Source organism: Apodemus sylvaticus, chromosome 15, assembly GCF_947179515.1.
Source record: "Apodemus sylvaticus chromosome 15, mApoSyl1.1, whole genome shotgun sequence".
Lineage (NCBI taxonomy): Eukaryota > Metazoa > Chordata > Mammalia > Rodentia > Muridae > Apodemus > Apodemus sylvaticus.
In genome coordinates, this window is record NC_067486.1 from 64832841 (window position 1) to 64848179 (window position 15339).

Consider the following 15339-nt stretch of genomic DNA (forward strand, 5'->3'; position numbering starts at 1 on the left):
TAAGAGATTTGGTTTAATGCCCTCACTATCTGTAGCCCTGTACAGCAATATTTTCTTAAGAAATGTTTATAGTAAAAATATTTTTCTTGTAACTTTATATATATTCTATGCATTATTGTCAGCAGATATCTTTAGTAAAATATAGGTACATATTATAGCTCTCCTCCATGAGCTCTGTTGCACCTTCAGACTTGAGTCACTGACGGCCTGTCAGCAGATAGGCTGTGGTAACGCTGGAGTGGCTGCTCTCTGCTGAGTGTGCTTACAGGACCCACACTGCATTATCCTCTCCATCAGAATGCACTACAGGTAGCATTAGTAGGCTATGCTGCTGATCTGACCCTCCTGCCCTCCTCACCTTTTAATTTTTATATATTGATTGGTTTTTGGAGAGAGCATCTAGCTCAGACTGGCCTCTAACTTGCAGTCCTCCTGCCTCAGCCTCCCCAGTGCTAGATTAGAGGCCAGCATCTCCTGGCCTCTGACTGGCTCAGCACGGTATTAGAGCATGTGCTTGTGATGGAAACAGACCTTATTAAAATAGGCTGACACAGAGCTCCTTCCTGCTGGGGACTAGCCCTCCTGTGTTCTCGGGAAGGGTGCACACAGTGCCGCCGTGAACCAGTCTCTGCATGTATGTATAATTTCCAGTAACATTTCATGTGTCTTACATTTATCCTTGCATCTTAGAGTTCTCTATAACGTTGTAAAATGAGACAAGATGTGTTATAACTTACTGCATTATATTCGCTTACCTCATTTGCCTGTGACTCAGAGAAAAGTATATTTTTTTAATCTTTTCATGAGAAGCTTTTTTTTAAGTACATATATTTATTGTGTGGTGCACATGATGTGCCACACCACACAGATGGGGTCAGAGGACAGCCCGTGGGAGTCTTTTCTCTCCTCCCACCGTGTGGGTCCTGGGGATTGGACTCAGGTCATCAGGCTGGGTGGCGGGTGCATCATGCTGGCCCAGAATGTTTTTGACGCTAATGCTAATCGCTTTTGTGCTTTGGGATAATCCACCAGAAAGTGAAAGCAAATAAACTGGTAATCATTCAACAGCAAAACCTGTTCTTACTGCAGAAAACCGGAGCAAGGCAGTGACAGCCTTGTGATGTTCTGTCAGACTTCATCAGCCACTGTGGGGAGGACACTCAGCCCCAGAACTGCTGCTTAGGGAAGCCCAGCATCCCGTCTGCCCTGACTCATGGCTGCTGCCATCCGTCCGTGAACTAAAGCGTTTGTGTTCTTGTTTCAGTGACACTGTACGCCTCCTGCATCCTCCTGGGAGTATTCCTGAACAGCAGTGTTCCAATATTCTTTGAGCTTTTTGTGGAAACTGTCTACCCCGTTCCAGAAGGGATTACCTGTGGCGTTGTCACTTTTTTAAGTAACATGTTCATGGGAGTGCTTTTATTTTTTGTCACATTTTATCATACAGGTAAGATTTTGATTTTTTTATTATTATTACTATTCACTATCTAAATGTGCTTTGAGACAGGCTTGTGGAACTGACAGATAGGGGACCTGAGTGGAGAGTTCTCACTAAAGCATATAACTTTATGAAATCATTCACATGCCAGTAAAAACAATAACTGCATTTGTGTTTCTTGAAGTGTGTCCGTGGGCGCTCCCACCCCTAGAGAGTTTGAGTTAGCCGGGTCAGGGCAGTGTCGGTTACTTTCCTCAGTGTCTGCCTAGCCCAGCCCTGGCCAGGTGATTCCAATACTCCAGTTTGCATTGACAGTCACTGGTAATATTACTTTTAAAATACTTGTAGACTGTGCTCTCTGAGCGTACAGTGAGTTAGTGTCAGCGGTTTATGTGGTTTAAAGCCCTGGGGATGAATAAGAGTGAGTCTATAGGCTGAGCTGTTCTCTGAACCAGGCTACTCCAGGAGGCCACGCTGTTTATAGGGAACTTCTGACCAGTCTATAATTGAAGTAATAACTGTGGTAACTTCCTTGGCCAGAAGATAGATTTTCAAAACATTCAAAACAAGGAAGCAAAATCATGGCAACTTGAACTTCTCCAAACGTCACAATGTATCCAAATGACAGTGATTTTCATAACATGATTAACAGCAAACGAGATGGCCCCTGTCACTCAGGGCTGCAGGTAAAGGCTTTGGTTCACCACACCTGGTGCAGGCCATCAAGGGAGGAGCACCGATGTAGTCAGTGCCTCTTCTCTTCTGTTTCCATTACAGAAAACACCACTGTTAGGGAAAAGACATCTGCCTTCTATACAGAGTCTCCAGTCTGTTGTGTTACTGCTTTAACTCACTTCAGTTGTGTCGAAGTAGAAATTCAGGGTCTGTCGCCTTTGTGTGGCAAAGCTCAGAGCACGATAGAAACAATTTTTCAGCTGATGGGCCCAGGTTTACTAAGTGTCTGTGTGGCCCTGCAGAACATGGTTTTTCCTGTGAACTGGAAATACTTTGTTTCCTCACAGTATTTAAAAGCAACAGCTGATGTTGGACAGTGTTAGTCCCCAGTGACTTTCTTCCCTTGGTCTCTAGTATATATATATATAACATTATTGATCAGGGTAAAGCAGGGAAGCCACCAATATCAGCACGCACTCTGCAACTGTGTCTACTCAGTCTCCCGCTCCCTGGCTGGATGCTTTATCCAGGAGAGTTTCATTTACTCGTTGTTTTAGACGGTCCTTGCATGGTGGTACACCAGCTCTGATGAAGATCTCATAGGACATGGCGATAGAGATCACAGGGCAAGATGACGTAGACAAGGGAGGGGCAGCCAGACCTTCCCGCTGGAGCCCACTCTCAGGTGCAGCACAACACATGGCCCTGGGAGTCACTCAGCCCGAGTGTCAGAGCTTTAACACTGTCTTACTGCAGAAGAACACCAGCTGCTTGGTATCCGCTGCTCTTCCAGGCCCAGCAGCAGGCTTTTTTGGGGGGGTGTTGGGATTGCTGAGACAGGGTTTCTCCTCTTGGAACTCACTCTGTAGACCAGCCTGGCTCAAATTCAGAGATCCTCCTGCCTCTGCCTCCTGAGTGCTGGGATCAAAGGCATGTGCCACCACTGCCCGGCTCCCAGCAGCAGCCTTTGGTAGATCTGTCAGAGATTGACACCTGTTGTGACGTAGCTGGAATGCCATGCATAGTGGCCAGGAAAGTACCAAGCACCATTTCTGCTAGCCCTTGCCTGCCCTGGTTACAAGGATTATTCTGGCAGGGAGAACACGTTCCTCCCAGGGAGAACACGTTCCTCCCAGGGAGAACATGCTCCTCCCATTAGCCAGATTCTGATCGTGTGTTCTCCCTCATATCTCAACAGCTGGTATAAAGCTGTCTAACCTCTTGGCTGCTGTAAGCAAATGAAACTTGCAGTAATAACTAATTTAATCCGCCAAGATGATTTCCAGACCGAGAACTTTCAGTAATCAGTAAATGCTGGCATGTGGGTAGTGGATGTGCAGGTAGGTGCGTGAGAGCACAGCGCGCACACCCCGGAGGCGTGTTTGGTTCCTTCTTAGTAATTAGCTCACTGATGCTACCGTGTAAATGGGCAGGCTTCTGTTCTAGAGAAGTAAGCCCTGCGAATGTGTCAAAAGTCAAGACCATGGGCACAGGCTGCTTGGCAGTATGACCAGAGTTGGAATCCCTTTATACATAGTTAGCTGTCACTGCCTGCAAATCCCGAAGCAAAGCACCACATGCTTAAGGACTTCAGGATAAACTGCAAATCTAAAAATTTTATAAAATGATTTCCTCAAATCTCTCCTAGTGCTGCAGCCCAGAGTCCTAAATATTTTGTATAATGGACTTGACAATCTTCCATAAAGCCAGTGTGAAAGTGGCATAATTCACTAACTTAAAGATGAATTCACTAACTAAGATGAAAAACTGCCTATAAAGTAGATGTGAAGGTTCAACTATTATTGCTTTCTTGAAAGTCCTGAATTTATTGTTTTTTAAGAAAGCCTGGATTGGTTGGTTGGTTGGTTGGTTGGTTGGTTGGTTTGGTTTTAAAGAGATATAGTGTCACTGTATTAACCAGACTTGAGTCAGACTCCAGGGCCCTAGCCAACCTCCTGCCTTACTCTCCTAAGTGACAACAATGACTGTGTCCCCATGTGTGGCTACAACTGGGGTTTTGATCATTGTAAGAGCTGTGAGTTTAGCTCTCCTCGCAGGAAAGTACTCTGCTTCCTTGACAGGGTTCTACCCCACCCACAACAAGCTGTCTGGTGCCTGCATGGATAATTTTTCAAAGCTGTGCACCTCTCCCTCACATGAGCATGTGTACTTGGATGCCTTGCTACAGGATAGGTTCCACCGTGGTTGCCTCCAACGTGAGACCACTGTTGTGCGTGGAGTTCAGGGCCACAGAGCCTTTCAGTTGTGCCTTAGTACAGGAAACCATATCAAATTTTTTTAGTATTTTTCTGACAAGGTCAGTTTCTAAAGAGAATGGCACTTGTTCCCTACTGTAAGGGGAATGTTCCTCTGAGGTCCTTGATGAACTGTGACAGTGCAGTGATGCCTTATTCTAATAACATCGCAGAAAAAACCAGCGGGGATGCTGCTGTCCTCCGTGTGTTCTCAAATGCAATCCTATTTATATTCTGAAATTTGTCTTCTGTGCTGTATTTGGTTCTAAGTGCAGCAGCGAGTTTTGTCTAAATGCATAAAGCTTTTGAAGTGGCTGTCAGAACGTGGGGCTGTACTGTCATTCAGAAGACCCAGGGACATGGCTGAGGTGGGCAGCGTCGTCGGTAGTGAAGAGGATCGATGTGGACCAGGGATGCTACGCCTCAGAAGGGGAGTGCTGTAGTGTGAGGGTGGGGTCTGGGTTGGAGAGGTTGGTGACACTCCCTGTGGAGTGCAGGGAGCAGACCACTGACAGAATCTGCCCACTGGATGCTCACGGGCAGAAGAGAGATAGTTTTGTTGAACATCGGTTGGCTCTGGAGGTTCTGGAGATGGTGCTTGTAGATGGTCAAACTGTAAGCATGGTGACATGGAGAAAGGAGAGGAAGGGAACAGCTTCTGGGAGAAGGACAGAAGATGAGCCAACATTGCAAAGGTGCTGTGCAGAGCCAGTGCAGTGCATGGGCCGGTGTGGTGCACAGCACTGGCACAGAGGTGCTGCTCAGGGTTGGCATGGTGCGCGGGGCCCGTGCGGAGGTGCTGTGCAGGGTGGGCGTGGTGCGCAGGGCCTGTGCAGAGGTGCTGTGCAGGGTGGGCGTGGTGCGCAGGGCCTGTGCAGAGGTGCTGTGCAGGGTGGGCGTGGTGCGCGGGGCCCATGCGGAGGTGCTGTGCAGGATGGGCGTGGTGCGCAGGGCCTGTGCAGAGGTGCTGTGCAGGGTGGGCGTGGTGCGCAGGACCCATGCAGAGGTGCTGTGCAGGGTGGGCGTGTGCGCAAGGCCCGTGCGAAGGTGCTGCTCAGGGTGGGCATGGTGCGCGGGGCCCGTGCAGAGGTGCTGTGCAGGGTGGGCATGGTGCGCGGGGCCCGTGCAGAGGTGCTGTGCAGGGTTGGCATGGTGCGCGGGGCCCGTGCAGAGGTGCTGTGCAGGGTGGGCGTGGTGCGCAGGGCCTGTGCAGAGGTGCTGCTCAGGGTGGGCGTGGTGCGCAGGGCCTGTGCAGAGGTGCTGTGCAGGGTGGGCGTGTGCGCAAGGCCCGTGCGAAGGTGCTGCTCAGGGTGGGCATGGTGCGCGGGGCCCGTGCAGAGGTGCTGTGCAGGGTTGGCGTGGTGCACAGGGCCTGTGCAGAGGTGCTGTGCAGGGTGGGCGTGGTGTGCAGGGCCCGTGCGGAGGTGCTGCTCAAGGTGGGCGTGGTGCGCGGGGCCCGTGCAGAGGTGCTGTGCAGGGTGGGCGTGGTGCGCAGGGCCTGTGCTGAGGGGCTGTGCGGGGCCCAAGCAGAGTGAAATGTGGGCTTGAGCTTCACCTCAGCACAGAGGGCAAGGTTGCTGCATGGTGGATGCCAGCAAGCAGCGCATATAGGTGTGGTGTGTAGTCCTGCCTTCTGCCTCCGCTGTGGAGAATCAGTGGGAAGGTTTTCAGGAAACTGCTCAGCCAAGCAAATAAAAGAGTTAAGAATGCAAACTTTTCAGTGGATTGGGTAGCATTCAGTTATATTCTATGACACCGAGCTCAAAAAGTCAGAAAGTTTGTTGGCTTTACAACTTAGACAGATTAAATGTTTAAGTAACCGCCCTGTACCACCCTTACCCCCAGCTCCTACCCTGTCCCTGTTCCCTGTCCCTCAGCTATAGTTTATATGAGTGGTCTTCAGCATGGAGATGCAGGTACTCCCCTGCCTCAGACCATTTGCTTTCTGAAATGTGATTTTAAATAGCACCTGCTGCTTGTATGTTTCCAAAAGAAGATTTGACTTTTCAGAGAGACACAGTAATAAACAAACATCTGAAACTAGGCAGAAAAGAATTTCACCTTCTAATGAAATGAATGTTCAGCTTTGGTATACTGGACAAGGGCCCTGCTTGAAGGAGGGCCTGGGATGTGTCAGTCACTTGTGGCACGGGCATTGCTTCCTATATATGTAGCTTCCTATAAATTAAAGTCGCTGCGATTTAGTCGGTACCGTTGTGAAGCGCACTGTCAGGTAACTGCTTCCTTTCATCCAGCGTGCACACCATGGCAGTCAAATCAGAGAGCTCACTGTTAGTTCAGTTGCTGCTTAATCCCAACTGCTTCCTCCTACCTAGTAAAGTTATCAGAAATCCAGGCTGTGTTTAATATAAAATAGAAATTGCCTGAGAAAGTGTCCTTCGAGGAGCCATGATGCTAGGGACCAGAGCTCCTCTGGAACTCAAGCTCCATGAAATCCAGGTGGAACTCAGAAACTGTGGCAGGAGTGGGGTCCGCACCCGTGTGCCTGTGGGGAGTGGGGTCCGCACCCGTGTACCTGTGGGGAGTGGGGTCCGCACCCGTGTGCCTGTGGGGAGTGGGGTCCGCACCCGTGTACCTGTGGGGAGTGGGGTCCGCACCCGTGTGCCTGTGGGGAGTGGGGTCCGCACCCGTGTACCTGTGGGGAGTGGGGTCCGCACCCGTGTGCCTGTGGGGAGTGGGGTCCGCACCCGTGTACCTGTGGGGAGTGGGGTCCGCACCCGTGTGCCTGTGGGGAGTGGGGTCCGCACCCGTGTTCCTGTGGGGAGTGGGGTCCACACCCGTGTACCTGTGGGGAGGGGTCCGCACCCGTGTTCCTGTGGGGAGTGGGGTCCGCACCCGTGTACCTGTGGGGAGTGGGGTCCGCACCCGTGTACCTGTGGGGAGTGGGGTCCGCACCCGTGTTCCTGTGGGGAGTGGGGTCCACACCCGTGTACCTGTGGGGAGGGGTCCGCACCCGTGTACCTGTGGGGAGTGGGGTCCGCACCCGTGTACCTGTGGGGAGTGGGGTCCACACCCGTGTGCCTGTGGGGAGTGGGGTCCGCACCCGTGTTCCTGTGGGGAGTGGGATCCACACCCGTGTACCTGTGGGGAGGGGTCCGCACCCGTGTTCCTGTGGGGAGTGGGGTCCGCACCCGTGTACCTGTGGGGAGTGGGGTCCGCACCCGTGTTCCTGTGGGGAGTGGGGTCCGCACCCGTGTACCTGTGGGGAGTGGGGTCCGCACCCGTGTACCTGTGGGGAGTGGGGTCCGCACCCGTGTACCTGTGGGGAGTGGGGTCCGCACCCGAGTGCCTGTGGGGAGTGGGGTCCGCACCCGTGTACCTGTGGGGAGTGGGGTCCGCACCCGTGTACCTGTGGGGAGTGGGGTCCGCACCCGTGTTCCTGTGGGGAGGGGTCCGCACCCATGTACCTGTGGGGAGTGGGGTCCGCACCCGTGTGCCTGTGGGGAGTGGGGTCCGCACCCGTGTACCTGTGGGGAGTGGGGTCCGCACCCGTGTACCTGTGGGCTGCCTAGTCTAGTGTTACCACTAGTTCTGTCTTTAACTCTGTTGTCATCGTCATCATCATCATCATCATCATGGGGAGATGAGAAAACTGCTTCTCGAGCACAGAGAGGTCACAGCAGCACCTGCTTTCCCACTCAGTTTCCTGCTCAGTGTCAGCACAGGTGGCTCTTGGGCTCTGTGAGCTGGGGTTAAAACCGAAGCAGTGGTGGGGGAGGGGGTCCAGAGTGGCATTTTGGAGAGTGAAAGCATTTCACAGGACAACAAAGGGAAAATATAAACCTGTGGAAAGGAGGGAAGAAGGAAAAGCCATATTCCTTCTTTTTCTCCCCATTGGAGCTGATGATATTAGACTAGAGAAGTTGTCCCCAACCACCATTGACAAGTTCTTCATGCCAAGAAGCTACTTTGCTCCCAGTCTTGGGATTAATGGGTAGGTGGGTGGGTGCAGAGGGAGGCTGGCCAGATGCACATCCGCAGCCCACGGGCCCTGCAGCTGAGCAGCAGCCAGAGGCAGTCACCGCTGAGTGACCCAGCAGGTGGCCCAGGAGTGTCCGGTTACTCCCGGACAGGAGAGCAGTTTTTAAACTTACTCTTGATGGCATTAAATCAGATAACAGCCAAATCACCTGTTTAGATAACGTTTGCAGATTAACCAAATAATCCATGACTATTCATGGTAGTAGGGAAAAAGCCTAGAAAAGGTAGCACTGGTATCTCTAGAAGTAGAAATGATTAATTCTTTAATGTTTTACCGTATTTTTCCATATATTCTAATTCAGTGTGTGTGTGCATGCAAATAGGATAAAATGTGACTTTTCTCTTTTTCTAAATCCACTGATATTTCTAAACCAAGACAAGAGTGCCAGTGATAGAGGACACTTAAAAAATAATTAACAGTCTAACACATAAGGTGATCAGTTTTTTTCCCTTCAAATTAATAGATTGATTTTTTTCAACCAAAGTCAAGGTGTATCAAACTGATGAAAATTTATTAATAACATCGATTAAATATTCTACATGAAAGTGTGGTAATACATCACACACACCTCTTAGCCTCCAGACTGTCAGTGAGAGCAGCAGCTTCCAGGGCGCCTTTGTTATGTGTGGTTAGGAATGCAGTGCAGGCTCCCGCAGGTGATGCTTTGCTGACACTGCAGAAATGCTTAAAACTGCTGTTTGTTTGTTTTATTTTTGTCTTACAGAGTTGTCCTGGTTCAACTGGTGCCTTCCCGGGTCGTGTCTGCTCAGTCTGCTTCTCATTCTGTGCTTCAGGGAATCCTATGACAGACTCTACCTTGACGTGGTCGTCTCGGTTTAAGACTGCAGTCTCGCAGGACTTTAAAGGGACTGTACCTTAGTACTGCACCTTTGCTTGGAATTGCACACGCAATGGGAGAAAAGGCGAAGAGAGACATTTCTTTCAGAGGCTCTGTTAAGTTACAGAGTCTCACATTAATTTAATGACTACTAGGTGATAATAATGCAGGACTTGAACTCTGGATAGCACACATGTGCTGGTGGCACGGCTGTGTTGGCAGCACACTTGTGCCGGACTCTGGAGCGGAGGTGTGACGTCTCACACAGGACACACTGCCCGAGTAAGTCACCCCGCGTGCACTGTACCTGTGCTAACCCACTGACGAGCTGAAGCAGGCCAGAAGCACGTGTGTCAGTCCTATGAAGATGACTCCTTCTGGGCACACAGCAGAGGATAGAACTTATGCCACTAACTTCAGAAGACGTCGGAGCCCTGCGTCAGATTTTAATTACAAAATAGCCAAGCTGTATGCCAGTGATAGAAGGTAGCCACGTGCACACTACATGTTTTTCTAATAAAGCCATTTCCTATGGACTCCTCCTTTTTAATCAGGTTGGAAGCCTTTCGCTGTCCTTGGGCGCGGGCCCTGGCTCCTTCCCACCCAGCCTTGTGTCTGTGAGTCCGGCGGCAGTCACGCCAGCAGGTAACTAAACGCCTGATAGGGTTACATTGACTCTTGTGTGAAACTGTAACTCTGTTGTGATTTAGCACTTTGTTAAAAATGAAGTGAGAGCCACACGGAGCATGTGCTTCTTCAACACACGTGGTGGCTTGTGTGTGAAGTCCAGCGCCCACTGTAACTTACCAGGTTAGAGAGTAGTCAAAGGATCCCTCACTGGAAAAGAACAATGTATAACTTCGAAGGTTTGAAGATCTGTGTGTGATTTCTGAATTGCACCCGTGTATTTTAATTTAGATTGTAATATACTCGGTTCTCAATGAAGTCATTGTATTTGATCGGATGAATTTTTGCCAATACCTATTTCTTTCTATAAATAATGGATTTTTTAAAAAACATACTCATTGCATGGCTCTTGGACCTGTCTTTCACTAGGTCATAAAATCCCCTGTGGTGAGCCTGTGCCACTGACCGCCCATGTTCCGCAGCTCCTCGAACTCAGAACCAAACCTTCCCCAAACTTGGAGAGCAACAGCGGCCTTTACTGCCTGCCTCCTCTTGCCCCTTTGAAGTAGCAACTCTGTTGCCAGCCAGCTCTTCCTACAGCTCAGCCTCTGCAGGTGTAAGCCGGCTCCTGGCAGCCCTGTGGAAAGGTTGGGCAGTACTGACGTCTGCTCACCCGAGTACGCCATTGCACGCCTGCAAACACACCTCTCACCAGACATTCACATTGAAAGCTATGCACCAACTTACCTGGGTCTCGGAGGAGGGAGCTGGGGTTGCCTAGTGTCTTCAGAGACCCTAAATTGTCAAGTGAGAAATGGTAAGTCCTCAGATTTAACACCAGTCTCCAGTCACGTCTGCATTGCTCCTGTTCTAACCAGTCTGCTCCCTTAGCATGAGAGGAGGGGGGGAGGGAGGGAGGGAAGGGGGAAGAAATGAAGGAAGGGTTAGCTCTGCTTACTCTGTCCTCATCTTTCTTAAAGTGAAATCGAAGGCAGAATTCTGAAGGTAACAAGAAGCTAGTCACTAAGGACATGCAAAATAGCCACCACCCCCCTCACCTAAGGAGAGAGGACGCAGAGAGGAGTGTGGAATATTGGCTGGTGTTACATAAAATCTGCTGTACGGCTTCTGATGAGGAACACTTTAATTAATGGTTAATTCTACTTTTAACACAAAGTACAGACTAACACTTTAAAAATAGGACCTAAAAATAGCTAATTGCTTGAAGCCATTCCAATGCATTGTATCAGTCACCTGTCTCAACTGTGGCTTCCCCTCCAGCAGACAACTGCTCTAAGAAAAACATGCATTGCAGCTTTTCTTAGTGATGAAAACATCACAGGGGGGGTGGGCAGCTAGTGGGCCTGGGGGAAACAGAAGGCTACAGCATTATGTGTCTGCTGGGTAATTCTGTGCCAACCTGACACAAGCTAGTGTCAAACGAACAGAAGGAATCTCAATTGAGAAAATGCCTCCCTAAGATCCAGCTGTAGGGTATTTTCTTAATTAGTGATCGATGGGGGAGGGCCCAGCCCATTGTGGGTTGTGCCACTCCTGAGCTGGTAGTCCTGGGTTCTATGAGAAAGCAGGCTGAGCAAGCCAGAGGGAGCAAGCCAGTAAGCAGCACTCCTCCATGGCCTCCTTTGCATCAGTTCCTGCCTCCAGGTTTCTGCCTTGTTTGAGTTGGTATCCTGACTTCCTTTGATGATCAACAGTAATATGGAAGTGTAAGTCAAATAAACCCTTTCCTCCCCAACTTGTCTTTTGATCACGGTGTTTTGTTGCTGCAATAGAAACCCTAACAAGTTGGCACAAGAAGTGAGGTATTGCTGTGACAACCTGACCTTGTTTGGGGGAAGATTATTGAAGGACTTCAGAGCTTTGGACTAGAAGAGCTGTTGAGTGTTAAGGGCTCAGTGAGCTGCTCTGCAGGAGCTTGGAAGATAGAGTGCTGCGGACAGTGCAGAAGATGGAGGCCTGGCTTGTGAAGTTTCAGAGGGAAATTTAAAGACTCTATGGAGCTGTTTGCTCTTTTGAATTAAGATTCTGTCATCCGGTCAGCTGGGGCGGAAGAGTCAGCACTGATTAACGAGAGACCCCACAGTACCTGAATGCTGCAAACCCTCTTATTTCTCGTCAACTTACACTAGGTTTGCCCTTGTCTCATACCGGAAGAAGCCTTAGCCCTCCACCAATCCGAGCCCTGTATGTAGAATGTATAGAAATGGCCCTAAAGAAGTAAATTACCTTGTCATCCAGAGCCTGTGGGGATCAGTTACAGGATGGCTTTGGATCTTCAAGTCCTCTGTAGAAAACGAGTTAGTATTCGCTTATCGCCCCCACACACCTCTAGGGTATTTTAAACCATGTTCCAGGATCCTTGAATTACCCAGTACAGTGTGTAAATAGCTATGCTGTATTGTTAGGAAGTAAGAAAGAAGTCTGTACGTGCTCACTTCAGTTGCAATATTTTTCCACATAGCTCAGATCTGCGGTGGATTGAGTCCACAGATGCAGAAGTGGAGTGGGGCACCGTAGTGACAAGGACGTGTATTTTCTGAGTCTTAAACTCATGCCTTTTCCCCAAGCCCCACAGCATTACAGCTTAATTTAAAATACTTGGGGTATTCGTGAAGATTCAGGAGTCCGGATGGGAGGGGCTGCTGAGTACAGACTGCCACCGAGCGTGGGAACTGCAGGTCTGACCCACATGGATTAAAGTGCGTGGTGTTGCAGGCGCTGTAGCGCCCCTCCAGTCTTACCTCACCAGGATCTTGTGCAAAAGTTCTGATGAATAATTCAGTCCTCATAAATGAGCTTGCGCCTTTATTAATTGGTGAGGACTTGCTACCGTATAAGCTCCCTGTAGCTTGTCAATTAAGACTTTACAGTTCATGGGAAGAAGTGTTTTTAATATGATCCATGCAGAGATGTAGGAACAAGATAATTACACAGATGTATTTCCCTGGAAGAAGGAACTCACAAGAGGGGATCAAGTACACATGTAATTTTGCATATTTAAATGTGTATGGCCTAAGGGCCAGGTCTTATCCTGGATCATATATTCATGTTTAATTATTGAAAATGTTTACAGCTTGTTTTTAATGAAGCCTGTCTAACAAGGAATCCTGGCTCAGGGACTTAAGGTTGAGGAGATTAAATCCCCATTTATTTATCTTTTAATTGGTTTTTTTTAACTCTTTTTACTAAAATTGAAGTACTCATCTTGCATTCTGCCTGAATACCCGCTTATTTTTAAGTCAAGATCAAATAAAAACACATAGCAAATTGACTTTCAGTTAATGTTAAAAAATCACATTGATTTCACACTTGTTTTTGAAATAACTAAGTACAGGGATTACTATGATTGTGTAAAAGCTTTAGTACATGAGATCATAGGTACAGCTCCGTGGTAGATCTCTTGCCTAGGGTGCACAAGGCCCTGGGTTCCACCCCTGGCACCAAAACCAGGAAAAACCCTGTCACATTAAAATACAAAACTGTAAAAAACATTTGAGTGAGCAGACTTAGAAATGCAGAAATGGTACAATTTATTATAACCATATATCGGGGTGAGAAACATCTTATCTGTGCCAACAGTTTGCTAGTCTGATAGGAAAGATAATCCAGGAGAATGATGGAATATTCTAGAACAGAGATCACAGTGGCTTTCTGTAGTTCCATCAAGTGCATGCGTTAGATTACCCAGACATGTAGAAGTGTCTTGGCTATCCTTACACTTAGAGACCCCCTTGGAGTACCTTAGTATTAGAAAGCAATACTCCTTTTAAACAACTATAATTTTTTAACTGAGGTCTGTCTGCCCTGGCCTGCCTTTTCACTTACTCGGAGGACTAGGGGATAAAACAGGATCTCATTCAACCTTCTCTGTTTACAAATAAACAAGCAGAGAGTCTCTTGAAGGAAAGACTGGCTGGATTCTAACAAATCCCTGAGCTCCAAGACCTGCATTCTCTTCACAAGTGGTCAGAGTCTTAGAAGTAATTCTTTTAAATAAATTTTCTCTCAGGTTTTTTTTAAAGTTTTAATGAAACACACAAATGTCTAACCATTAAAAAACAAAACAAAACAAAACAAGCAAAAAAAATAAACCCAAAAAACACCAAACTGGGCAGTGGTGTTGCATGCCTTTAATCCCAGCACTTGGGAGGCAAAGGCAAGCAGATTTCTGAGTTTGAGGCCAGCCTGGTCTACAGAGTGAGTTCCAGGACAGCCAGGTCTATACAGAGAAACCCTGTCTCAAAAAACAAAAAAAAAAACAAAAACAAAACCAACCAAACAACCAAACAACAATAACAACAAAAAAAAAAAAAGAAAAGAAAAAACACCCAGGGAAAGAATAGAGAGTTGAAAGGATGCATTTTTCTGAAAAATGTATCTTAAGCTCCAAAAGACTAAACTTTTTGCAGACCTTGCCAACAAATTAATAAGTATGCCTTGAGATCATTTGAGGCTATGTACCCTATCTGCTCTTGTACTGTGTACACATCCTGCTTTAAGTTTAATCTACCTTGAAGAGAACATTGTAACTAACTTTACCTTGCCTTGGATTTTCCCACACAATCAGCTTAGGTTATGATCTCTTCCAAGCCTCCGGCCCAAAATAACGTATGTGTGTAGGTGTGTGTTGGAATCATTTACTGAAAACACCCAACAGATTGAGAGCAACCTTAAAACAAATTACTGCTGTTGATGTTGCAAGAATATGGATATAGACTGATAATGTCTGTTTGCAGTTCTGTTTGCCTAAGTCAGTCTGTTAAAGATTTCTGTAAACTGGGCACAAAAGCACACAACTTTAACCCCAACACTACAGTGGCAGAGGCAGATGGATCTCTGTGAGTTCAAGGCCAGTCTGATCTACAAAGCAAGTTGAAGGTCATCCAGTGCTACATAGTGAAACCCTGTCTATGTGTTTACATAAATACTTATGGAAACAAATCCAATCACCTGAGAAATGACTTCTCACATCATGGTGGTGTCTCTTCAGGGAAGCAGTAGTTAGCATAGACCTTTCAATACAGCTGGTTCTGTACCAATACATTCTAGCATGTTCTGAGATGGTAATGCAAATTCTAGTTTGTAGGCTCCTGTTTTCTTGCTGAGCAGACAGTTCCTATTACTACTTCCTCAACTGAGATCTGGCACTGTGAAAGAATGTGAATGACTAGCCCCCCCCAAATCCAAACTGGTCTTCCTCACAGGGCTTTCCTGGCTCCTTTGTCTCTGCAGAGGCATTCGGTACAGCTGAGAACAGAACACTGAAAGAGGAAGATTGTGGCGTCTTATGTTTTAAAAATAATAGCTCATTGCAGTTTAGGTATTCCTTACCCTTTGCTTGTTACATTCCTTAGCTACCTGGATTCCTTCTGTGTGTGTGCACTTGTCATGTGTATGTGTGTCTGTGTATGTGTCTGTATGTGTGTATGTATGTGTGTGTCTGTGTGTGTATATTTGTGTGTCTGTGTGTCTGTATATGTGT

The 15339-nt window shown here is 47.9% G+C and overlaps 1 protein-coding gene and 1 long non-coding RNA gene across 3 annotated transcripts in view; one reads left to right on the forward strand and one right to left on the reverse strand.

The window, feature by feature from the left end:
- Window positions 1-10228, forward strand: part of Slc49a4 (solute carrier family 49 member 4) — a 76371-nt gene extending 66143 nt beyond the window's left edge. Inside the window, exons 8-9 of the mRNA XM_052158522.1 lie at window positions 1265-1447; window positions 9096-10228. Of these exons, the coding sequence (XP_052014482.1) occupies window positions 1265-1447; window positions 9096-9211 (299 nt within the window). The 3' untranslated portion in view covers window positions 9212-10228. The remainder of the gene's footprint in view (window positions 1-1264; window positions 1448-9095) is intronic.
- On the reverse strand, window positions 6783-7947 carry LOC127665903 (uncharacterized). Of its 2 annotated transcripts, XR_007973521.1 has the most exons (4): window positions 7797-7947; window positions 7085-7144; window positions 6965-7054; window positions 6783-6934 (listed from the first exon to the last, which is right to left on the reverse strand). It is a non-coding gene; the product is annotated as an uncharacterized LOC127665903 (long non-coding RNA). The 2 variants fall into 2 exon arrangements; XR_007973522.1 differs by having other exon boundaries at window positions 6783-6994; window positions 7025-7144.
- Window positions 10229-15339: the final 5111 nt, after the last annotated feature.